Below are 25,503 nucleotides of genomic sequence, written 5' to 3'. Positions count from 1 at the left end.
GAGCTGAATTCACTGTAGGATAGACAGACATTTGATGACTGAAAAGCTCAAAGGGGTCTGAGCAAGACAGGGGAAGGACCTGAGGATTTTAAGCTTTTGCCTTTCCCCTGTCCCCAAACCATTCCCTCATTTGTTTTAACCATCTGAGCACCTGCCAGAAGCAGGAACCAGGGAATTCAGAAAGACTTAAGCTTTACTGGGATATTTTTATCCATATTTTCGGTTCAAACTGGAGACAAGTGAAGGAAATCAGAGAAGGTACATGGTTCCTGTGGCACTAGTTTAAGGGCAGGAACATTCCAGGAGGCTGCAAAAGTAGTGTTGTTAAGAATAGGGAACCCATCAGGATGGGTTAAGAGGTCTTAAAAGCAATATTAAAGGAAAAGGCTTTCATACACAGTAACAAACTGTAGCTAAGAATGAGACACCACTCATTTTTCAGAGAAGTCCTATGAACAATTTATATCAGGAGACCTCTTTTTAGAGTAAAGGCTGATAAACAGTAAGGTCCTACTGTATGGCACAGGGAATTGTACTCAATATCCTGGGATAAACCATAATGAAAAAGAATACAGAAATAAAAGAATGTATGTGTATAACTGAGTTACTCTGCAGTACAGCAGAGATTGTCACAACACTGTAAATCAACTATACTTCGATGAAATAAAATAAAAAAAAAAAGAGTAAAGGCTGAGGAAACTGGGGACTGACTAGCCCCATGATCCTGTCGTACAGTAGCTCCAATTCCAGGGCCGAGCCCGCTTCAGTGAGCAAGTGCAGCCAAGGTCTGAAATATCAAATCAACGGCACGCTTTCATTAATTCCTGTGGGACTACCCAAGCTACCCAGAGATGCTCCTTCACTGAAGTCTTTCTGCTAATTGGTACCGAGGTTTTTCTAAGACAGTAAAATTTGAAAATTGTGTTTCTGGGAAAATATAGTTGCCATGTAGTATATGGGTAGACTTCATTAACTCCTAGATTAAAAAGTCCCACATATCAGTGTCTTATATACTAGTTTTAAGTTTTCTACTTTGCCTAGCTGATCTTAAAAAAAAAAAAGTTAATTTACCGTTATTCTCCCGCCCACTTTCAAACACCTTCACAGTTCTCACTGGATCCTTACAATACTGTCAGAAATGGAGAGATGCTATGTAAGGAAACAGGCTCTGTAAGTTCACAGCAAAGATCTATTCCTAGAACCCAGGTTTCTATAATTCTAATCTACCTTTTAGGTGAGGTGTTAGTGAATGATTAATCCTGAAGTTGCTTTAAGGAAAGAATATGATCTGCACATGAGAGGGACAGCTGTTTCATAGGTGGTGTGAGGTGTTTGGCAATTTTACCAGATCTCAGTACAGAAGATACCCATAGGCTTGTTTCCACCTTGTGATTCAACCAGCATTTAGTTTTAGATAACTTTCTTAAGAACTTTATTTAGCAAAGAACACCCCAAGTGATCTAAACAGCTCTACAAGTTCTCTATGGCTCTGTGTATACATATATTGATATAGATACTATACCAGCAATATAGCAATATTTCCTGAGTTACCTTTCTCCTTGTCTACTTGTATTTTAACCAAAGTTTACTGGGAAATAGCTAGAGCACTGTTACAAAAATCTTGTCTCCAATAACACATCAGCAGTTGAGGCTGGGAAGCAGTATTCTCTTCTTACTTCCTGAGGCTTTTAATATAATTATGCTGACTTTTGCCTTTGCTGTCTGACTTAACTGTAATCTTTGAGTTTACCACTCAAAAGATTTCCCCTTAACCAGAGTCAACCTGATGCGGTGAGTCAGTCTGCAGAATCATCACTTCCAATAACCAAACCCTGGCTGTTTCCCAGCCTCAAGGAGGACATTGCTTAGCATACTGTGCATTATGACTGGCAGAGGGGAACAAGCTGGATACTGAGCAGCCTGAACACCGTGCGGCAGACTCACACTGCACAGGGCACACGGGGTGGTGGTGGAGTTAGGGGCGTGTGTCTGTCTCCCTCCACCCCACATGCCCTCTGGTAGTCCAGTGGAAGAAGAAAATGCATTTGGTTCACAGCAAGCCAGGTCATGTATATAACGAAGGAAGAACTGCATAGATCTCTATTACGGGCTCTTCTCTCCAGGCACCAAGGCTTATGCCAAACCTGCCAAAGACACACACACAGAGACACAAAAAGCTTGAAAGGGCTCAAACAAAGTAAAACTGCAGTAAGGCAGCTGCAGAGAAGTAGTAATATGATGGGCTACAGGGAAGAGGCAAGGCCCCGTGGTCACCCTCATTACTCTCTGCTTGCTACAGATAGAGGACAGTTCTACTCACAGCAAAGCAGATGGCCGAGGCAACTGAAGGTTACTTCAGAGCAAGTAGTCATCTTCAAGATTATCATCACCAGACATAGAAGCAGCTTCTATTCAGACATGAGGATAAAGTTAGATACTGCCCTACTGTGGCAGGCACTGCCATTGAGGATCAGAGAAAAAAATAGGCTTTTTGGTGTTCAATGACCACTCTGGTTAGGAGATAAATCCTGACACAACTTCCCTAGTTCGGAGAGGCTGACTAAGAATTGGTAACTTCCAGAGATGCTCGAGGGAGCAAATGCTGTTGTACCTGATAAACTGAGGCAGGACAGGGTGTTTGCTATCTCTCCAGGGCTCTTCTTGGTCTCAGTGAGCATGCTCAGTGAGACATCTGTTTCTGTGGCCTGAGGGCATAAACAGGAGAGAAAGGAAGAATGTGTTTGGCTGGTGGGAAAGGAGAAGCCACCTCATCATTTTGCTCAGAGTCTGGTGTGGCTGCTGAGGGACACAGTGCTTCCCTTGATTAACTAGTGGAGCAACTCAGAGTCCTTAAGAGTGCTCTACAAATTGCATGCCTGACTAGAAGCCCCCCGTCTTGAGGCACAAGGTTGGTCCCAGAGCAGCACCCCATGCTCACTTACGAGGTCGTCCAACATCACTGGGGCAGCTTGGCTTTTTTCCACATCTTCTGCAAGCTCGATTGCATATCCTTTACGAACTAATTCTAGCCCAATATCAAGTTTCTGAGAAAAGAAATGAAAAGGCTTCTTGGTGTTCAAAGAAGGGCAAATCAAAGGAAGGGCAGAAGAGCTGGGATTGATACTTTAAAAAATTCCTTTGGTGGTTCAGGTAAGCAGGATCTTATGAGGCAGGACTATCATCAAATGAGGATTTCTGGGAAAGGAAAAGAAGATGAGCCTATAAATATACCGAAGAGACAGTGAGCAACGAGTGAACCTCAGTCTTACCTTTCCGTCACTGGTATCATATAAATAGATCTTGGGCCAAGTTGAGATCCCAGACTGGACATAGCTAGAGATCTTGGCCACCAGGGGTTTCCAGTCAGCACAGTGAGTGAGTCTGTCAAACTCATCCAAAGCTTCCTCTTCCCATTGTTCACCTGGTTAAAAAATATTGTAGACAGAGCCTAAGAAGGGGTCAGTGCTGACAGGGGTGGGATTATGTCCTGGAGGGAAGCTGGAACTACCTCTGTCTACTTCAGAAGGTACCTATGTCTGACTGCCAGGCAGGTTTCTGGCTGTTGCTGTCTGGCACTGGTGATGAAAAGGCGCCTGAGCCCCCAGAACTCAAAAAGCCTGGGAATGTGAGAATCCCAACCACATGCCCTATGAAAGTTATTCTATTTGGACGCAGAGTCAATAGTTAATAGGACCAATTTACCTGAGGGGGCAATCCGTGCCAGACTACACTCTATTGCTTGAAACGGAAGGCTTAGAAAGTCACTCCTAAAGTGAAAGAAACTGAAATTAGAATCCTAGTGCTAGGAGGGCCTTCTTATATTCCTTGCTTCTAGACAGCACCAGTTAACCCAGTAGCAGAAGATAATTAACTGATCTCTGTAAAGAGGTATCTTCCAACCCTACCTCCAGCCCCTCCCCAGTGAGAAGTGCCAACAGCTCACCACGCTATGGCCAGGACTGAGTCAATGGATGAAGACTCCAGCCTGACGCCACACTGACCTGAGCACCCTGAGATCCCTCAGTGGGCAATCTCCATTATCTCCAAAGTCAACAAAGTAAAGGTCCAGGTTCCCGTTCTCCAAGGTGCCAAGGACCCGGGCGCGATACCAGGAACCATTTGTCGGTAAAGGCGCAGCGACGATGTCTCCTGTGTGTACAGTCAAGTCTTCAGGCTACACAAGGAAGTGAGGAGTCAGGAGACGGCAGAGTTAGGAAGGGAGGGGCTGAGAGATTGGACACCAGAAGGAAGAACAAGCCACTGCTCCACAGTAACGGGAAGAGAACACCTCAGAGTGAAAAGGACATGTCCCACTTCATCGGACCCCAGCCCTGTCCCCGCAGCGACTCACCAGACTATTTTCGTAGTGCTGGGTCATCTCACTGACAAGCTTATCCAGTTGCAGGCTGCGGGAGCCAATGATTTGGATCCAGAAGTGGTTAGGATGTTCAGAAGCAGAGACATAGACTTCTAGGAATTCATCAGCATGGAAACTGAAGTCCGGACTGGGAACTAACCACAGGCATAAGCAAGTTAAGCTACAGAATCATTGTTATCTAATATGATGACCATTATCAGAATCACCTCCGATTGAAATGGGAAGACTGCATCGGTGGGGTGAGAGGTACAAATACCAAGTGGCTAATACCATTTAAAAATGGCTGGAGGGACAAGTGGATGAATCATACAAGAAAATCCTGAAGGAAAGGTACTATAAGCTATGTTCTCTCCCTTTCTATGTAATTGAGTAGAGTTCATTCACATTCTTTGTCATCTGCCATGTATTCAAATCAGCACCAATTATAATGAAGGGAAATCCTCATATGCTAGCTACAGCAGGACCAGGGAGAAGATATATGGACAGATGTGGGCCTGCTCCAGACTGTATTCCACCACCGACTCATTACAGACCCTGGACACGTCTATGAACCTCTTAAGGACTCTGGTCTTCCCTGCCCATCCCAGTACCTATGCATAGAAGAAAAAGCCTACAGCCTTTTCATTCTTCTTGAATGGTGAAGATTTTTAAGAACAGTAATGAGACAGGAAAAAATATTGGACTCAAAAGTATTTTACTTATTTGTATATGTTTGAAGAAAGAATATCATGTAATTCAATTATTTGATGTATTACTTACAGACCAGTTTCCTGTGAACGAGCATATTTCTATATTGTTCTCTAATTAGCTGGTTTGTATTCAGAAAAAAAATTGGTGTTCAGTATTAACCCAAGGAAAATATTACCAGAAAGTCCCATCTGTAATTAAAGAACTGTAAATGTAGTCAAGAAAACAAATTATTTTTTTATTGTTTCCTTATTCTGGGATATCTAAGCCAATATTTCTGGCTTCCCAGGTAGCAGTGATAAAGAACCCACCTGCTGCCAATGCAGGATTGGCAGAGGGTTTGATCCCTGGGTTGGGAAGATACCCTGGAGAAGGAAATGGCAACCTGTTAAAGTATTCTTCTGGGGAAATCCCATTAACAGACGAGACTGGCAGGCAACAGTCCATGGGGTTGCAAACAGTCGTGGACACAACTGAGCATACACACATAGCCAGTATTTCTATCTTCCATATGGCTAAGGGGATCCCCCTTTGTTACATACTTTCAAACATGGACATCTCTGGACTGGTCTGGACACCAGACCTCTGAAAGCTGTCATCATTAGGTTTCTCCCAGGAACCCTCTTCTGGTCCTACAACAGCCACGTCGCCATCTCCTTTGTGGGGAGGAACTGCCAGAGGTGCAGCCTGTTTTAAGCTAGTGCCAGTGTTTTTCCATAAAGCTGGCTCTCTGGCTCCACCTGGCTCTGTCACTTCCTCTCTTCTTACGCTGATTGGCTGCTTCCGTGGAACTCTGGTTTCTGCAGAATGAGCAATTCTCTTCCTAAGTTCTTCATCTTCTGAAACTTTCTCCAGTATCAAATGCTGTGGAAAATAAGAGAAGGGATGGTATCTACATGGTCAGATACTGACCCAGGATGGAGTGAAGGGTTCTTCTCACTCTCAGATACAATTCAGGTTAGCGACTTGCCTTAGCTGCTGCCACTTCCTTCTGCGTTCCTGAGATTTTTATAAGTCTTGATAGTAGCAATGTTCCTTCTGATTCTTTGTCACAGGTGATTTTGGCTCCTGAGGCCTTACAGATAGCACGAATTGTCTCGCCGCCTCGCCCTGTATTGAATAATACATAAAACATTGTCCTTTCCTCTACTACTACTAGTGATGCCACTATCTTGTATACACTACGAGGGGAGAGTCAGGGCTCGTTTTCAAACTAAACAGAATATAGGATAGTGAATGGAAAACAGAAGCTACTGAAATCCTTACTATAATAAGGGGGGGTACTAGATTATTTGCTCTATCCATTTTATTTAAATTCTACACACTGGCTAAGTTAATGTGGTCATGTCACTTTCATCTTCTGGCCACTGAGCAGACTTCACAGCCTCACTTCATTAGAAGATGTCCTACATGAAACCACTGGACCAAGGACAGGACACTTCTCTGCCTCTCACAGCAGCATGAGGAATGCTCTAGGGGAAGGCATAAAAGGTGCTTTCTAGAGCATGGTCTTGAGAGATTTAGGATAAAATCAGCATCCTTAGCTTCCCTTTAAAAGTCTAATATGAGGTAAATACATTTACCTGAACCCTTGTGGAACCTATTTGTAAGGTTCAGATCATACTTTAAAAAATTTTTATTATTTATTTTTGGCTGTGTTGGGTCTTAGCTGTAGCATGTAGGCATCTCTCCAGTTGTGGCACACAGGCTTAGCTTCCCTGAGGCTTGTGGGATCTTAGTTCCCCGATCAGGGATCGAACCCATGTTCCCTGCATTGGAAGGCAAATTCTCAACCACTGAACCACCAGGCAAGTTCTCTTACAACTTCTTGAGGTACTGAGTTTTGCTTTACCACTAGCTCTATAAAAAAGTAAAGTTCTGGTCTCAATTTCCCTGTCTTTTTTTCCTCAGCAAGGTGAAGGGGAAGTAGGCCAGGAAAAACCCTCCAGAAGGTGTGAAAGAAAGGCAAAGGGAAACAAAAAGGAGACAGCAGAGAAAGCTGTCCAGGGGTACCTATGATCCTGCCCACAGATCTCTGGGGAACTGAGAGCTGCTCAGACACTGGGGTATTCTCTGTCAGGATCTGATGAATCGCTGCTTTGGCCTTGCACACCTGAACAGGAAAACCACTGATAAGCAGCACCCGCTCATCTCCTATATCCTCCGTGTCCACATCGATCCGAGCACCTGTCTTCTTTCTTAGCTGCAGAGAAAAGGATACGTGGCAGTATGTTCTGGAAGAGCTCTCACCTGGGTCAGCTAAGGGTACTCTAAACCCAACCCTGGAGGTGATGAACTGGACACAGCAATCAGTGAAATCGGGTGCCATAAGCAGACTTCAACTATATGTACTTATGGGAGGAGAGACAAAGGTAACCCTAAACAGCAGTTAATCCAAAACAGCTTCTCTGTGTTTAGACTGGTCTTTCCCCAAATTTGGATTAAAGAATAAATTATTTTGCTTCCTTGACATTCCAACTTAATAATGGAAGATGGTAAAAACAACCAGGGAGCAATTAATTTATTACTACCAATTAATGAGTTCATAATTCCATTGCAGAAAGGAATGATTCAAACTATACCAGGATGAGAACCATCCAATTAAAAATCCCCATTTCAAGCTAAGTCACCCATTCTTTTTTTTTTTTTTTTAATTTTATTAGTTGGAGGCCAATTACTTCACAACATTTCAGTGGGTTTTGTCATACATTGACACGAATCAGCCATTGAGTTACTAAGTCACCCATTCTATAAGAAGTCGAAGTACTCATCTCTGGAAGGAAAACAGCAGCTAGAAACTTCCTATTTTTGTTGTTGATGTTGTTTGTTTAAAATATACATAGTGTAAGTGGGTTTTACAGAATGGGGACAGAGTATGGACAGCAGAAATCAGTCCCTGGGAAAGCTGTTGCCTGCTCACACACTCACTTGTTTAATATTGGCTCCTTGCCGGCCAATGATGAGCTTTACAGCCTCCTGGGGGACTCGCATCTCTATCTCGATGTCATCTTCCCCAACAAATGTCAGCCGCTCTTCTGCACAGATCATCAGATCAGACTTAGACAATACCCAAAGCTATTACTTCCCCTCCCCTGAATCAAAGCTGTCAAAGAGACACTGATGTAAAAGATAAATTGAGTATTTCAATCATAAAGAGAAGGAGAAGCAGTATCTGAGTGGGAACTAAAAGGTCCTGAAAGACCAGACGATGGGCATTCTCTCTGGGATACTGTTTTCAAATGCTAAAACGGGAAAAGCCATTGGATTCTGGGCAAACTACTTCTCCCAAGACATGACTCCTGGAGAAGAATGAAGGCCAGAAGTTGCCTGAGGAGTCTACTAGGCTCAGAACTTCCCTTGTTTATACACAAATCATTTTGCAAGTCCTACTCTCTAGGTCCAGCCTGTGGGGAAACTGGACCCAACAGTTAGCAGAATCCCTTACAGTGCTGATGTTGCTGAAGGGAACATATCAACAGAATTATAAAATGATTCTTTATTTCACAGACTAGCTTCACGTTAACATAGAACAGAAAAACTTTGTCTCAAAGGTCCCTCACAGAGAGTTAATTACATCCCAACAAATGATAACTTGAAAGAAGTTTCAAGTTAACAATGCCAGAACATAGTCTAACCATTTCGGTATGTACAGCCATGGATTCACATACCTCTGCTTTCCCTATATCTGCGGTATAGGATATAGGCAATTGTTGCACTGGCAGGGATCCCAAGGCCCAGTGCTATTTTTTGAATAGTGGACAAACTTGTCCAAGAAGTCCGTTCAGTGGACATTTTGGGCCGCCTCCTGAAATAAGCAAATGAAGAGAAAGGAGCTTTCATACAACTTTTATGTCAGAGAGAATGGAACACATTACAATATTACAACGAATACTACAGCCTAGTTTCCCATTTAAAGAGCTTGAACAGTCTCAAGGTGTACTTCATGTGAAAGGCCACAGGGTATTTTTTCAGAAAGCTAGCTGAGGGACACATACACATATGACTAAATAGAGGAGTACTACTCCCTTCTCAACCCCTGCAAAGAGAACGATCTATTGATCAGCTTTAAAAGACAAAGGAACAAGAAATTAACTGAATCAAATATTTTAAAAAATTTACATTTCATATCAAACTATTTAAAATTCCTTACATGTGCACTTCTATGCCTCCTGGCCTTTCCAGATGCTGTTGTCTCTGAAAGGAATGGCATTCCAGGCCCAGGTTTAGGTTTTGCTCCTTCTACTTCTCTTTCTTGGAAGTGTGATCTATTTATTCTCTGTACTCCTTATTTCTATTTACTCCTCAACTAACAGTGAAAGGGGATTCTCTCCTGCTCCTTCATCAAAACTAAAACTTTCCAGGTAATCAACCTAGATGGCATATATAAGCCTTATCTAATCTCACTTCTGTTCCCTCTTTCCCATGGTTTCTATTAATCTAGAGGAGTTTTCTGAGTTTTGAGCTTGTCTTCCAGTGGCCTCTATCCATTGCTATTGTCACTCTGCTCTCTTTGGGCAATTTTATCCATACTTGAAGCATGAACTACTATCTATATGCTAATGACCCTGACACTGTACCTGAACTGATTGCTCATCAAATCTCATTTAGACCACTGTAACGGTCTTCTTGCTATTAGTCTCTCTCTGATTGTATCTTCATTTTCTTACCAAGCATATCTTAATATATCCCTCACTCTATTTCTTTATTTCATGTATCAATACTTTCTTACCCTCCCAATTATTTTATACCATCTCTTCTCCAACCTCTAGTGCTTCCTTCCTCATTCTCCCTCTCAACTGATGTCTGCTTCCTATCTCACTGAGAAAGTAAAGCATTTGGAGAAAATATTCACTAACTTCCAAACTGATCCATCCACTTCCACCTCCTAAATATTTTGTCTTCCTTCCTGTGGTCATGGATGAACTATCTTGGCTCTAGCACTGAGTCTTTCATATAAGTGTTGCTCTCCTTCCTTATCTTGCATCATCAATCTTTTCCTCTCTACCGAATCTTTCCAGGAGCAGACAAACACGCTATTATTTCTTTCTTAAAATTCTTTCTCAATTCCACTTATTCCTCCAAATACTACTCATTTCTTTTATTCCTTTTACAAGAAAACTCAGTGTCAATGCTTCTGTGCTAGATTTCTCTTCTTGAGTTCACTCTTGCTGCTCTAGTGAAGGTCACCAGGGATTTGGATTTGTTAAATCCAGTGATCAAGTCTCAGTCCTCCCTCTACCTCCCCAACCACCAGAGTCTGGCACAGCTGGTGACTCCCTCTTCTCTGACACTTTCTTCACTTGGCTTCACAGTACTGTTTCCTGGTTTTCCTTCTCCCTCTCTGCTGCTCCATCAGCCTCCTTTGTTGGTTCTTGCTCCATTTCTTAACCTCTAAACACTGGAGTGACCCAGGGCTCTGTCCTTTGCCCTCTTTATTCAAGAATCATTCCGTCTTGGCTTTAAGCCCCATCTATTTGCTGATGGTTAACTCCCAAATTCACAGATCAAGTGAGGACTGTTCTCCTGAACTCCAGGTTTGTACATCCAACTCCTTACGAAATATCACCATTTGATGTTTAATAGGTATCTCAAACTCAGCAAATGCAAGTTTGCTAAGCACTCCGGATCTCACTCCTTTCTTCTTTGCCCTATCAGTTAGTGGCAACTCCATTCTTTCCAGTTCCTCAGGCTAAAAATCTTACTCTTCTTCCCCTCAAATAGCACATCTATCCTGGAAGCAAATCCTATTTGTTTTACATTGATTATCCAGAACCTGACTACTTTTTAACGTCTCTATTGCTATGACCAACATCTGCTCAAAACCACCATTATCTCTTGTCTAGATTATTAAAAAGCTTAATTACCTCCCTGCTTTTTATCATCGTACAATTTATTCCCAATACAACAGCTGGAGTAAGTGAAAAGTGTTATTCATCTGCTCAAATCCTTCTACGGTTTTCCATTTCACTATGATTAAAACCCAGTCATTATAATGACCTGCAAGGTGTTCATTTTGATTGTTTCCCCATTGGAAAGTTAACTCCCCAGAGGTAGGAATTTAAAAAATTTTTTTCCTCAGTACTTAGCACATGAAAGTGAAAGTGAAGTTGCTCAGTCATGTCCGACTCTTTGCGACCCTGTGGAAGGTAGCCTGCCAGGCTCCGCTGTCCATGTGATTTTCCAGGCAAGAATACTGGAGTGGGCTGCCATTTCCTTTTCCAGGGGATCTTCCCAACCCAGGGATTGAACCCGGGTCTCCTGCATGGCAGACAGACGCTTTACTGTCTAAGCCACCAGGGAGGCCTCTTAGCACATAGCAGCCACTTAATAAGCATTTGGTCAATAATAATCTTTGAATGAACACACTTCCTCTTATTCTTCAGCAACTCTCTTGCCTACATGTAAGCTCAGTGGTATGAAAGGTTCTTTATAACCTAATCTCCGAGTATCATCTCCACAGCCTTATATTCTAACACTACTTCTACTAGGGGAACAGGATGTGCTTTCTCAAGTATCTTTGCTCTGTCACATGTCACTTCTGTCTTCACAGTCTTACTCCTTAGCCTATCAATACACTTACAACCATTCTGCTTTTAACTTTAACAAATTAGGTGTGATGAAATAAAAATTCATATTCTAAGGCAAGTCGAGGATAATTTAAACATTAAAAAAATTTCCTCTACCCTTTGGCCTTCTCTCTCCTCTCCAGTGTGCACTGTGTCTCTGCACCACACATCGACCAAACCATCCTACTGGCAGAAAATACCTGCCTGAACCATAAAGCATGACATTCTTGGGGAGCTAGACTCAGAAGCAGCACATATTCGATTGACTATACTGCCCTTATAATGTTCCTCAGACTGTATCTCATATCTGAATTAGGCTGCCAAGTTAATAATGGGAAATTGTGCCTCGAAGGCCAAACTCCCGTGCAGACAGCCAGCCACCTACAGGAATGCCAGCTGGGTTTATGTATGCTCGCAAATATTTAACTAAAAATTAGAGGAAACCCCACCCTGGAATGGCCAAGACTGGGTTCTCTTTTTGGCATTCCAAAACTGATTTTCTGAATGCAGTTAAAAGCTGGCAGTCTCCTGAAACTCTGCCTGCAGGGTATACTAGAAATAGTGGAAAGAATTTTTCTCTTTTAAAAAATTAGGTTAGCAGGGAGAAATATTTGTACAGGGCTAGCTTTTTAAAGCTTTGGATCCTGTGAATTGAAAAACTTCCAAGTTAAAATTTTAGACAGCTCTCATCTTAAACTATTGTACCTATTTTAACTGATATATAGAAGCCTCAAAAGACTTCAAAATTTCAAAATAACCTCATTTAAAGATTTGTAGTAGAAGGCTAATGAAAGATTAATGATAGGTACCTAAAAACTGCTCCTCTCTATCTTTGAATACTCATTCTAATAATCTTCTGACTTGCCTTTCCACTCCGGAGACACTATAAAATGGTTACCTTTAGAAATGGGACCACCTGAGGAATGCAAGTTGGTATAGCCACTATGGAAAACAGTATGGAGGTTCCTCAGAAAACCAGAGTTATCATATGATCCAGCAATCCCACTTCTGGGCACACACCCAGACAAAACTATAATTCAAAAAGATACATGCACCCCTATGTTCACAGCAGCATTATTCACAGAAGCCAAGACATGGAAATAACCTAGATGTCCACTGACAGATGAATGGATAAAGATGAGACATACATATACACAATGGAATACTACTTAGCCATAAAGAACCATAAAATAATGTCACTTGCAGCAACATGGAGGCAACTAGAGATTATCATACCAAGAGAAGTAGAAAGAGAAAGACAAATATCATGCTTATATGTAGAAACTAAAATACAGCACAAATGAACCTATACAAACAGAAACAGACTCACAGACACAGAGATCAGACTTGTGGTTGCCAACGGGGAGGGAGAGGAGGGACCAGCTGGGAATCTTCTGTTGGTAGATGCAAACATTTAGAATGGACAAACAAAGGTCCTACTATATACAGCGCAGGAAACCATAATGGAAAAGAGTATTTTAAAAAAGAAATATATGTGTAAAACTGAGTCTCTCTGCTGTATAGCAGAGACTGGCACAGCACCGTAAATCAACTGTACTTCAATTAAAAGAAAAAGAAACGGGACACCTGAGGCTGTAGACCATAGCTAAATACTTTCTTAAACCCAGGAAGAATCCTTAAAAGTGTTTGTAAATGGATTGCCAAGATGGGTGACCACTGGCCTGACTAAACTGATCATAGCTGATATTTAGAACTTGACAGAAATTTTACTGGGGAGAGGTGAGGTCTCTGTCCCCCAAGCTAAATGAGGGAACATAAAATTCCAGCATTGGTCAATGCATATGTCAGTCCTTGCACTGACATGGCTACTCAGTTTTATGAGGAATTAAAAACCACTGTCCTTGTGTTGCAGGAAGGGGAACCCCTTCCAGGGCCCAAAAATGGGTTCCTGTCTGACACTTGGAAATTAACTGTCCAAGTAGACACATGTGCTAACCAAGCAAGAAATATTACTGGAAAGGGCTCCTGGGCAGAGAGCTGAAGGGTAAGGGAATCCAGGAAAACAGCTCTGCCACATGGCTCATAGTCTCAGGTTTTATGGTAATGGGATTAGTTTCCAGGTTGTCTTTGGCCAATCATCCTGACTCAAGAGTCCTTCCTGGTGGCACACGCATTGCTCAGCCAAGATGGATGCCAACGAGAAGGATTATGGAAGGTGGTTGGACATATGGTGTCTCCTTTTGTTCTTTCCTGAACTCTTCCGGTTAGTGGTGGCTTATGAGTTCCATGTTCCTTACCAGGAACTCCTGTCATAAAATAACTCAGGCAAATAGTTACTATGGTGCCTGGCCAGGGTGGACAGTTTTCAGTCAGTGTGCTTCCCCTATCACTTGTTTTTAAAAATCTAGTCTTTATAGGACCAGAGGTGTGGCCTCCAGAAATAATACAAAACTCATAGGTGGTGCCAGTGGTAAAGAACCTGCCTGCCAATGCCAGAGACTAAAGAGATAAGAGTTCTCTTCCAGGGGTTGGGAAGATCCCCTGGAGAAGGAAATGGTAACCACTCCAGTATTCTTGCCTGGGAAATCCCATGGACAGAGGAGCCTGGCAGGCTACAGTCCACAGGCTCACAAGGAGTCAGACATGACTTAGTGGCTAAACAACAACAAAACCTCACTTATTAAGAGGCTTGCAAGTACTGAAGAACAAAAATCTAGCCCTTAAGGAACAAAGTACTCCAAGGAGGAACTTGTGTTTTTCTTCCCGTGCCTTTGGGATGCAAATCTCCTAGAGCTCTTATCTGGACCTTTTTTTTTTCTCCTGCACTGTGTGGCTTGTGTAATTGAACCAGGGATTGAACCTTGCACTGGGAGTGCAGACCACCAGGAAATTCCCCGGACTATTTTTTAAAAACACAAATTTCATGCAAATCAAAACTACAATGATGTACTACCTCACACTGTGCAAAATGGCCATCATTAAAAAGTCTACCGGATATTGAAGAGATAAGATGGTGGAGTAAAAAGACTTAAGCTTACCTCCTCTCATGAAAACACCAAAATCACAACTGCTGAACAATCATTGACAAAAAAGACTTAAACCAATAAAAAAGATATTCTACATCCAAAGACAAAGAAGAAACCACAATAAGACACAGGGGCATTTCCACAATTTAACCAAATCCCATACCCATTGGGTAGGCAACTGACAAACTGGAAAATAGTTATATTGCAGAGGTTCTCCCACAGGAGTGAGAGTTCTGAGTCCCACGTCAGGCTCCTCATCCTGGGGATCTGGCATCAGAAGCAGGAGTCCCCAAAGCATTTGGTTTTGAGGCCAGTGGGGCTTGAGTGCAGAAGCGCCACAGGACTGGGGGGAAACAGACTCTACTCTTGGAGAGCACATAAAAGGTTTTACATGTATTGGGACCCAGGGCAGTGACTCCATGGAGGCCTGGGCCAGACCTACTTGGAGGTCTTGAAGGTTCTCCTGGGGAGATAGAGGTTGGCTGTGGCTCAGAGTGGGGGCAAGAACAGGTGGCAGAGGCCCCAGTGAATATTCAATGTGAGCTCTCCAGGAGGTCCCCATTTGGGCATTGAGACCTGGCCCCACTCAAAAGCTTACAGGTTCTAGTGCTGAGATGCCTCAGGTCAACCAACCAACAGGGACTCCCTGGTGGTACAGCGGATAGGAATCCACCGCTAATGCTGGGGACACGGGCAGATCCTTGGTCCAGGATCCATGGATCCCTGGTCCGAGAAGATTCCATTTGCCATGGAGCAACAAAAGCCCATGGGCAACAACTATTGAGCTCACATGCCGCAACTACTGAAGCCTATACTCTGCAACAAGAAAAGCCACTGCAATGAGAAGCTCATGTGCTGCAACGAAGAGTAGCCTGTGTGCAGCAACAAAAGACCCAGCAATGAAGACCCAGCACAACAACAAAAACAACAAAACTAAGGAGGTGGGAACAAAGCCCCACCCATCAGGAGACAGGCTGATTAAAGTTGTCCTGATCCCACAGCCACCTCTAAACACACTCCAGCTTACCAGAGGGACAAGACCCAGCTCCACCCACCAGTGGGCAGGCACCAGTCTCTCCTTCTAGGAGGCCTGCAGAAGCCCCTGGACCAACCTCACCTACAAGGGGACAGAGAACAGAAGCAAGAAGCTACAATCCTGCAGGCTGAGGAACAGAGGCTACAAACATATAAAGTTAGACAAAAGAGAGTAATGACAGTAAACAAATTATATCAAGCATCTTTTCCAATCACAATAATCACAACACTATGAGATCAGAAGTCAACTACAAGGGAAAAAAAGGTAAGAAACAACATGGAAGCTAAACAATATGTTACTAAACAACGAATGGTTTACTGAAGAAATCAAAGACGAAATAAATAAATACCTAGAGAAAAATGAAAATGAAAACAGTGATCCAAAACCCGTGGGACACAGCAGCAGTTCTGAGAGAAGTTTACAGCAATACAATCTTACTTCAAGAGACAAGAAAAAATCTAACAACCTAACCTTACAACTAAAGCAACTAGAGAGAGAAAAAATCCAAAGTTAGTAGAAGAAATCATAATGGTCAGAGCAGAAATAAATGAAATAGAGATGAAGAAAACAAAAAAGATCAATGAAACTAAAAGCTGGTTCTTTGAAAATATAAAATTGATAAATCTTTAGCCAGACTCATCAAGGAAAAAAGAGGGTGCAAATCAATAAAATTAGAAATGAAAAACTGATACCACAGAAATACAAAGGATCATAAGAGACTACTACAAGCAACTATACACCAATAAAATGGACAACCTAGAAGAAATGGACAAATTCTTAGAAAGGTATAGTCTCCTTTCTTGGAAGAAAGGAAAGAAAACCAGGAAGAAAATAGAAAATATGAACAGACCAATCACAAGTACTGAAACTGAAACTGTGATTTAAAAACTTTTAACAAACAAAAGTCCAGGACCAGATGACTTCACAAGTAAATTCTATCAAACATTTATTTAGAGTAAACACCTATCCTTTTGAAACTATTCCAAAACACTGCAGAGGAAGAACACTCCAAACTCATTCTATGACACCACCATCAACCTAATGCCAAAGCCAGACAAAGATACCACCAAAAAATTACAGGTGAATATCACTAATGAACATAGATGTAAAAATTCTCATATACTAACCACGTGAATCCTACAATACATTAAAAAAAATACACCATGATCAAGTGGGATTTATTCCAGAGATGCAAGGATGTTTCAATATCTGCAAATTGATCAGTGTGATACACCACATTAACAAACAGAAGAATAAAAATCATATGATCATCTCAACAGATGCAGAAAAAGCTTTTGATCAAAATTCAATACCAATTTATGATTTAAAAAATGTCACCCTGCTTATTTAACTTATATGCAGAGTACATCATGAGAAACGCTGGGCTGGAAGAAGCACAAGCTGGAATCAAGATTGCTGGGAGAAATATCAATAACCACAGATATGCAGATGACACTACCCTTACTGCAGAAAGTGAAGAGGAACTAAAAAGCCTCTTGATGAAAGTGAAAGAGGAGAGTGAAAAAGTTGGCTTAAAGCTCAATATTCAGAAAACTAAGATCATGGCATCTGGTTCCATCACTTCATGGGAAATAGATGGGGAGACAGTGTCAGACTTTATTTTTTGGGCTCCAAAAATCACTGCAGATGGTGATGGCAGTCATGAAATTAAAAGACACTTACTCCTTGGAAGGAAAGTTATGACCAACCTAGATAGCATATTAAAAAGCAGAGACATTACTTTGCCAACAAAGGTCTGTCTAGTCAAGGCTATGGTTTTTCCAGTGGTCATGAATGGATGTGAGTTGGACTATGAAAAAAGCTGAGTGCTGAAGAATTGATGCTTTTGAACTGTGGGATTGAGGAAGACTCTTGAGAATCCCTTGGACTGCAAGGAGATCCAACCAGCCCATCCTAAAGGAGATCAGTCCTGGGTGTTCACTGGAAGAACTGATGCTGAAGCTGAAACTCCAATACTTTGGCCACCTCATGCGGAGTTGACTCATTGGAAAAGACCCTGATGCTGGGAGGGATTGGGGGCAGGAAGAGAAGGGGATGACAGAGGATGAGATGGCTGGATGGCATCACCGACTCGATAAGACATGAGTTTGAGTAAACTCCGGGAGTTGGTGATGGACAGGGAGGCCTGGCGTGCTGCGACTCATGGGGTCACAAAGAGTCGGACACGACTGAGCGACTGAACTGAACTGAATGACAAACTCACAGCTAACATCATACTCAGTGGTGAAAAGCTGAAAGCGTTTCCTCTGAGATCAGGAGCAAGACAAGGGATGTCTGCTCTTGCCAATTTTATTCAACATAGTTCTGGAAGTCCTAGCCATGATAATCAGAGAATAAATAAAAGGAATCCAAATTGGAAAAGAAAAGAACTCACTGTTTGCAGATGACATGATATTATACACAGAAAATCCTAAAAATACTACCAGAAAACTACTAGAGCTCAATGAACCTGGTAAAGTTGCAAGATACAAAATTAAGACACTCTTGCATTTCAATGGGGCTTCCCAGGTGGCGCTAGTGGTAAAGAACCCGCCTGCCAATGCAGGAGATGTAAGAGATCTTCCTTGGGTCAGGAAGATCCCCTGGAAGAGGGCACGGCAACCCACTCAAGTACTCTTGCCTGGAGAATTTCTATCTTTTTTTGTGTGTGTAATAAAGTTTTATTAAAGTATAAAGGAGATAGAGAAAGCTTCTGACATAGGCATCAGAAGGGGGCAAAAGAGTACTCCCTTTACTAGTGTTAGCAATGGAGTTATATACTCTCCAATGAATCCAAAGAATGTCTGGAGGTTGCAAAGACCTCACCAGACCCCCTCCCATAATTTACATTTTAAGATAACAGAGTTGGCTAGAAGGTTTAATCCAAAGACTGTCCTCAGGCAGGATACATCCTTGTAAAGACCAGACCTACTCCCATAATTTACATTTTAAGATAACAGAATTAGCCAGAGGGTTTAACCCAAAGACTGTTCTCAGGCAGGATACATTATTGTTATATAATCCTAAGGAATGTAAAGGAAAAAAAAGTTAAAAAGTTTGTCCTTTCTTCCTCCTTGAATATCCCAGACCTCTCTCTCCTTGGGGACCCCTAGACTTCTTATCAACCTGCCTAGGAAATGACTCTCTCATTCCCCCCTTTTCTTTTAGGAGAATTATGTTGCCTAGGGAAAAGGGGTGTCGTTCTCATTCCATAACAGCTTCCGAGCTGACAAGGCGCGTTGTCCCTAAATTGGTGATTGCCTGGAGAATTTCAAGGACAGAGAAGACTCGTGGGCTACAGTCCATGGGATCGCAAAGAGTCGGACATGACTGAGGCATGAAAGGTTAGAAAGAGAAATTAAAGAGACAATCCCATGTATCATCAAAAAGAATAAAATATCATTACTTAGAAATAAACCTATACATGGAGGCAAAAGACCTGTATTCTGAAAACTATAAAACGCTGATGAAAGAAATCAAAGATGACAAACAGATGAAAAGCTATACCATGTTCTTGGATTGGAAAAATCAATATCGTCAAAATGAGTATACTACCCCCAAAAATCTACAGATTCAATACAATCCCTATCAAATTACCAATGACATTTTTCACAGAATTAACAGCAAAAAAATTTTTATGAAAACAAAAAAGACCCTGAATAGGCAAAGCAATTCTAAGAAAGAAAAGAGCTGGAGGAATCAGGCTCCCTGACTTCAGATTATACCACAAACAGCTCATGCAGCTCAATTAAAGAAACAAAACAACCCTATCAAAAACTGGGCAAAAGATCTAAATAGACATTTCTCCAAAGAAGACAGATGGTCAAAAAACACATGAAAAGATGCTCAACACACTGTTAATTATTAGAGAAATGCAAATCAAAACTACTAGGAGGTATCATCTCACACTGGTTAGAATGGCCATTACCAAAAAGTCTACAAACAATAAATGCTAGAGAAGGTGTAGAGAAAACAGAACCTGCCTACACTGTTGGTGGGAACGTAAATTGATATGGAGAACAGAATGGGAGTTCCTTAAAAAACTAAAAGTAGAACTACCATATGATCCAGCAATCCCATTCTCGGGCATATATTTGAGAAAACCATATTCAAAAAGATACATGCACCTCTATGTTCATGGCAGCTATGCACAGTAGCCACGACATGGAAACAGCCTACTCGTCCACTGACAGAGGAGCAGTGAAAGAAGATGTGGCACAAGTATTACTCTACCACAAACATTACTCAGCCAGAAAAAAGAATGTAATTTGCAGGAACACATATGGATTTAGAGATCATCATACTAAATAAGTCAGAAAGACAAATACCATATTATATCACTTACAAGTAGAATCTAAAATAAGACACAAATGAACTTATTTACAAAACAGAAACAGACTCACAGACATGGAAAACAAACCTATGGTTACCTAAGGGAAAAAGGAATGGACAAGGGATAAATTAGGAGTTTGGGATTAGCAGATACAAATTACTATATATAAAGTAGATAAACAACATCCTACTGTATAGCACAGGGAACTATATTCAATATCCTGTAATAAACCAGGATGGAAAATACGAAAACTAACATGTGTATATACGTATAGCAGAATCACTTTGCTGTATACCAGCAACTAACTTAACATTGTAAATCAATTACACTTCAATTTAAAAAATAAAATGCAAATTTCAGGAAGGGTGTAGGTAATTTGGAACTTGTCAATGACAAAGTCTTAACTATCTTCTCCATTAAGTATTAGTAAAAAGGGTTTAGCCATCTAAAAAGGTGACTGATTTGTTCCATCTGCCAGAAACCCAATTTGAATCCAATTTGAATTTGCTTGTAACTGATGGGTTTAACATTATTGTCCCTGATTCATGACTGAAATTTTGGAATGAAAACTATAGGGTGTCTGTTATGTATCTGTGTTATAGCTGTGCTACTGCTGCTGCTAAGTCACTTCAGTCGTGTCCGACTCTGTGAGACCCCATAGACAGCAGCCTACCAGGCTTCTCCGTCCCTGGGATTCTCCAGGCAAGAGTACTGGAGTGGGTTGCCATTGCCTTCTCCGGTAGATGTGCTGTATTGCCAAAATTAATCTGTAAAAGAACTCTACATAATTGGCTTAAAGAAAATTAAAACACCTATATAAATACTCAGAAATTTCACATGATCTTGTAAGCAGATAGATAAGAGGTCCCTGGACACGTTTTCTTGACAGTAGAGAAGCCATTTTTAGCCTAAGTCATTTTGTGATCTAAGCCTGGCCACAATGCTTGTCCTTGAACAGGTCTCATGACAGTAACTAATGATTTTAGAAGAACAAAGAATCCAGAAAACAATGGCTTATCAGGCAAGAGAAGTAATAACAGCCAAGATAATATTATCAGTTGTTAACAGAACTCCAGGTTCTGTTTCAGTCTTAAAGATTAGCCTGAAGCACTGAACCACCAGATCAACTGACACCTAAGGGATGATGTTGTCTTTTCCTGACTCTCCTGACTTCAATCAACTAAAGCTAGGACTCTCAATCACCCAAGTCCCTTCATGAATATGCATGTGCCCTTACACAGCCCCACCAGTTTTGCTATTTGAGGAGACACTGTTTTGGGACAGATTCGCAGTGTTCTCCTTACTTGCTGCAAGTAATAAATCCTTTTCTCTCCCAGTCTTTGACTTGGTTTTATGGCTTGACACCCACCAAGAGGTGAAGCCAATTTGCTGGTAACAGCCGGGAAGTACTCAATATTGAATCAATAGCTGGTATTAAAGTTAGCTTAAGTTTGCTGAATTAATAATATATCTCTTTAGAATCATTAACATAATGGATAATATTTTTATTGTACCTTAGATTTACTAGAAATCAAAAAAGACCTTAAATCTGTTGTGAAATTTGCTGGCAAGAAAATAACTTTGAAACTTTTAAGTAAATAGAGGTAAATGAAATAAGTCTTTAGGTAAACTCTTTCGGACTAATTATGTTTTGGGAATGTCTATCCAAAATGCTCTCCACATTTTGGTAATTTGAAATTTTAGCATTTTGCTAAATTACGTTAAATGCTGAAAGTCTACCGAATAGATAATTACCAAATAAAATGAACTACTGTAGCATTAGTGAATATAGATTTCCTTTCACAAAGAAACTAAAGATATCTGAACTATTTAATAGGTTTGGTGTCATGCTAAGACATTTTCTATTAAAAAGCACATGTTTTCTAGAAACCACAATTAGTATTTATGTACTATTTATGAGCATAAATAGTATATAAATATTTACATACTATATATAAACTTGCCAATCTACAGAATGCTAACATAAAAAAGTTAATTGCTTGCTAGTTTTCATTAAAAATTAGAGCTTTAAGAGCTGGGAATTCTAATTAATACATGCAATTAAAGCTACTAGAATAAGGGAAACATTGCAGTATCCAAGGAAAGAAAAATGTTTTCAGGAAAAAGAAGATATGAGGAACAGAAATACATTTCTATATTTGCCTTTGAGATCTTTTACTGTCACTTTGGTTACGTGACTAAGAATCGTTCCACGTACAATCCTATTTGACCAAGTGTTTTAAAGCTTTTTGATATATTACATTTCTTTTTTTTAAATTTTTGGCCACATGGAGTGGCATGTGAGATCCTAGTTCCCAGACCAGGGATGGAACTGGCACTCCCTGCATTGGAAGCTCAGTTTTAGCCACTGACAGAGAAGTCTCAAAACTTTTTGATATTTTTGACAAACTTCCCAAAGTTCAAATTCTAAATAAAGTTCATCTGACCTCTAATTAACTTTGAGGTTTTCCAAAGGGTCTCGAGAACACCTCAAAATGTTCTTCTCTGTCTCAGAGGACAGAATGACCCTAGTATGACCCTGTACTAAGCTGGGTTTTATTGCTATGGGTTTCCACAGTACTCCAAACATCCCTCCATAGCACTTGCTTGCTTATAATAATTGATTAAGGGCTATGTCTGTCTTGAGAATGAACTGAAGGCAGCAACAGCCGGTGTAGGGAGACCAATTCAGAGGCTAGTCCAGGTGTCAATGATGGAGATGGAGAGAAGCAGACAGTCGGTTCAGAAAGCTTTCAAAGGAAGAATACACAAGACCCAGCAATTGATTTATGGAAAAGTTAGAGGGTGAGCCAAGGACCCGGCTATCATGTTTCTCATTTGAGCACCTGGTAGATGGTAGTGTCTGAGATAGAATACTGATGATCTGTGGGGGGGGGGGATGAACATCTGTGACATGGATGAATTTACTGGGTGACTTCCATTTGAAACAAAACCTAAATTTTACTAACATCTCTTCAGATACTACAAATGAGGTTTGTGCTATAATATCAGCTGGTATCTCAAAGAATATCTCCTTGATTAATATTAATCAAGTATAGTTGTTTACATGTCCTTTCACATTGCTAAATTTCTCTTAAAAATTAAAAGTGGAAAATATGATGGAAAAGAGAATAATTCTACAGTGAAAAAAAGAAAGTGCAGGTGAAGTCGCTCAGTCGTATCTGACTCTTTACAACCCCATGGACTGTAAGCCTACCAGGCTCCTCAGTCCATAAGATCTTCCAGGCAAGAATACTTGAGTGGGTTGCCATTTCCTTCTCCACGGGATCCTCCTGACTCAGGGATCGAACCCTGGCCTCCGGCACTGTAGGCAGACGCTTTACCGTCTGAGCTACCAGGCATTGCGCCAATTCTACATAACTAAATGCTAACTTGTGTTTGATTTTATTACTTCAAGTTGAACATGAGGAGGAGACTAGAACTTAAGATCATAGCTCCTAGATAAAGAATAGACATGTGGGTCATTTCAAGGTTGAGAAATGTAGTTAGGCAACGGTTTTCAGTAAAAGCTAACTTTGACATTTCCTGATATTTGTATTAAAACAGTTGCTAACAATTATCTGATATACATTTCAAAACACAAAGTGAACTCCATGGGAGCCAGGATCTGATATGTCACTCCAATATCTCCTAACAACCAGAACCTACAAGGTACCTAAAACATGGTGATCGGTTTGTTGAACTGAACCAGCTCATTCAATTTTCTCATTTTTTTTTTAAGTTTTCTCCTTCTTGCTACATTTATTTTTAAACCAGTGAGTGAAAAAAGCCTTCACCCATTTCTCTCAGCTGAGGAAAGAGTACCTGTGACACAGGAGTCTTGAGCCAAAACCCACGATTCTATCTTCATTAAAAACTAAAGAGGGAAACTGGAAAAACAAATACTGAAGACCATTAAAGAAAAAGCTTTGGGAAATAAGAGGCAAACTGATAATCAGTGGCTTGGGGCAAACCCTCTCTTACGGTGCAAGGGTCCGCTGTGACTACCTTGGGACGAGCGCACTTTTATGGAAACAGTTACTAGCCCCGGGGTGGGAGAAAGCTGCCCCCACATAGCGCCTCACCAAGCCAGGCTCAGAAGCTAGCTCCCCGGCCCCACACCCTCGTCTCGCCCGGGGGCATCTTTCTTCTCTCAGTCCCACATTCCCCGCCTTCTTGTTGCCGGTGGTGTCCCTGGCTCAGCCTCCCCCACTCCCCAAACTTCCGCTCCTGGTCCCTGCCTTTACCGCTCCTGGAGTCAGCCGTCGCGCACTTTACCTCGCACCTCACCCCTGGGGCGGTAGCCGCCTCTCACCAGCAGTACCACTCCAAGGCGCGCCAGCCTCGCTTCAGCCGCTGCTTCCCCGCCCCCGCAGCCGGCCCGCACCAATCAATGCCCGGCTGGCAAGCCCGGCCAATCAACCTCCTCCTCGAAACCAATCCTCGCGGGAACTGCCCCTGAGCGACGGCGTGCTGGTACCCAATTACCCGGATGGAAAGCAAAGCCCCGGCCCACCAGGTCAGCCAATAGACTCCAGGGAAAGCCGACGACGTTGAGATTGCACCTGCTGAGTATTAAACAGCCAATTAGAGGCTCAAGGAGTACTCCCAGCCCATCTCCAGGCCAATTACCTAGGAGGCTTCCACTGAGGTGGGCGTGGGGGGTGTAAATCAACGCTCCGGAGGTGCAAAGGCGGGGAGGGGGGGTGTGGAATCACGCAACCGCATCACCGCACAAAATTAGTGCTTTTGTACAAAGCCAGTGCCACTCTACAACCCAGTGACCATTGGGGAAGCCGCCTCCTGACGGGCGATCCTTTGCCTCGATCGGTCCGCATACCATGACAGAGTCTCATGAGACACGAAAAACGTCCCCCCGCCTCATCCCGCGGGAAAACATTAAAAAGCCTTTGTAGAGATGAAGAAAAAGCCAAGCGGAAGGAATTGCGCCGCAGAGCGTGGGGATCTCTATTTCTCTGTCGAGGAGTGAACACACGACGACTGACACCACACAGCAAGAGAGATGAAGGACCCAAGTTCGGGGCAACGCGTGGTAAGGGAGCTGGGGGTAGTTCGGGCCCAACCCTTCCCTGGGGTTTAAAGGGAGACCGGTCAAGGCTACTGGCGCGAAGGCACAAGCTGCGGGTAGGGGAGCCGTTTCTGTGGGGGCGAGGGAGGGGATGCAGACGGCGGTTTGCTTTGGAAGAGTGTATTCCAGTCGCCGCCTGGGTACTTGGACCGTTATGGACGGTTGGGCCCTGCTACCCACTCAGAGCGGCGGAGAGCCTCGCGAGGCGGCCCCGACCCTTCCCCGCCGCCAGTCCCCGCCCCGCATTAGGGGCTCACCCTGCGGGCAGGGGTTGGGCGTTCCATGTAATGTGGGAATCTTCTCACCAGCTTCTGTCACAATGCCTGGCACATGATAAGCACGCAGTAAATGTTTGTAAAATAAATGCAAGATTATATGTATAGTTAACTAAGGAGATGCCATTGAGCCTCAGTTTTCAGTTTTGTAT

General features: G+C 42.1%; 1 protein-coding gene across 2 annotated transcripts; it reads right to left on the bottom strand.

Moving 5' to 3' along the window:
* Positions 1-226: 226 nt before the first annotated feature.
* Positions 227-24,331, bottom strand: TDRKH (tudor and KH domain containing). 2 transcript variants are annotated; one of them, XM_065926962.1, is made up of 14 exons: positions 24,235-24,331; positions 8,734-8,870; positions 7,994-8,100; positions 7,079-7,268; positions 6,036-6,175; positions 5,608-5,929; positions 4,352-4,512; positions 4,002-4,174; positions 3,703-3,767; positions 3,270-3,421; positions 2,943-3,044; positions 2,612-2,705; positions 2,321-2,408; positions 227-2,144 (listed from the first exon to the last, which is right to left on the bottom strand). In XM_065926962.1, exons 2-13 carry the CDS (start codon positions 8,855-8,857, stop codon positions 2,356-2,358), a joined length of 1,683 nt encoding a protein of 560 aa, XP_065783034.1. In that variant the 5' UTR covers positions 8,858-8,870; positions 24,235-24,331; the 3' UTR covers positions 227-2,144; positions 2,321-2,355. The 2 variants fall into 2 exon arrangements, with proteins under 2 accessions (XP_065783034.1, XP_065783042.1); XM_065926970.1 differs by lacking the exon at positions 8,734-8,870 and having other exon boundaries at positions 24,235-24,322.
* Between the last annotated feature and the right edge of the window lie 1,172 nt (positions 24,332-25,503).

This window comes from Muntiacus reevesi, chromosome 1, assembly GCF_963930625.1.
Source record: "Muntiacus reevesi chromosome 1, mMunRee1.1, whole genome shotgun sequence".
In the NCBI taxonomy this organism is placed as follows: domain Eukaryota; kingdom Metazoa; phylum Chordata; class Mammalia; order Artiodactyla; family Cervidae; genus Muntiacus; species Muntiacus reevesi.
The sequence above is the reverse complement of the archived record's forward strand: the minus strand, read 5'-3'. Positions and strand labels throughout refer to the sequence as shown.

Coding starts and splice junctions, on each gene's coding strand:
- TDRKH (XM_065926962.1), bottom strand. CDS start 8,857: ATGTCCACTGAACGGACTTCTTGGACAAGTTTGTCCACTATTCAAAAA. Junction 8,101..8,733: donor CAGATATAGGGAAAGCAGAG/GTATGTGAATCC, acceptor TGATCTGTGCAG/AAGAGCGGCTGACATTTGTT. Junction 3,768..4,001: donor AGGGATCTCAGGGTGCTCAG/GTCAGTGTGGCG, acceptor CTTTCACTTTAG/GAGTGACTTTCTAAGCCTTC.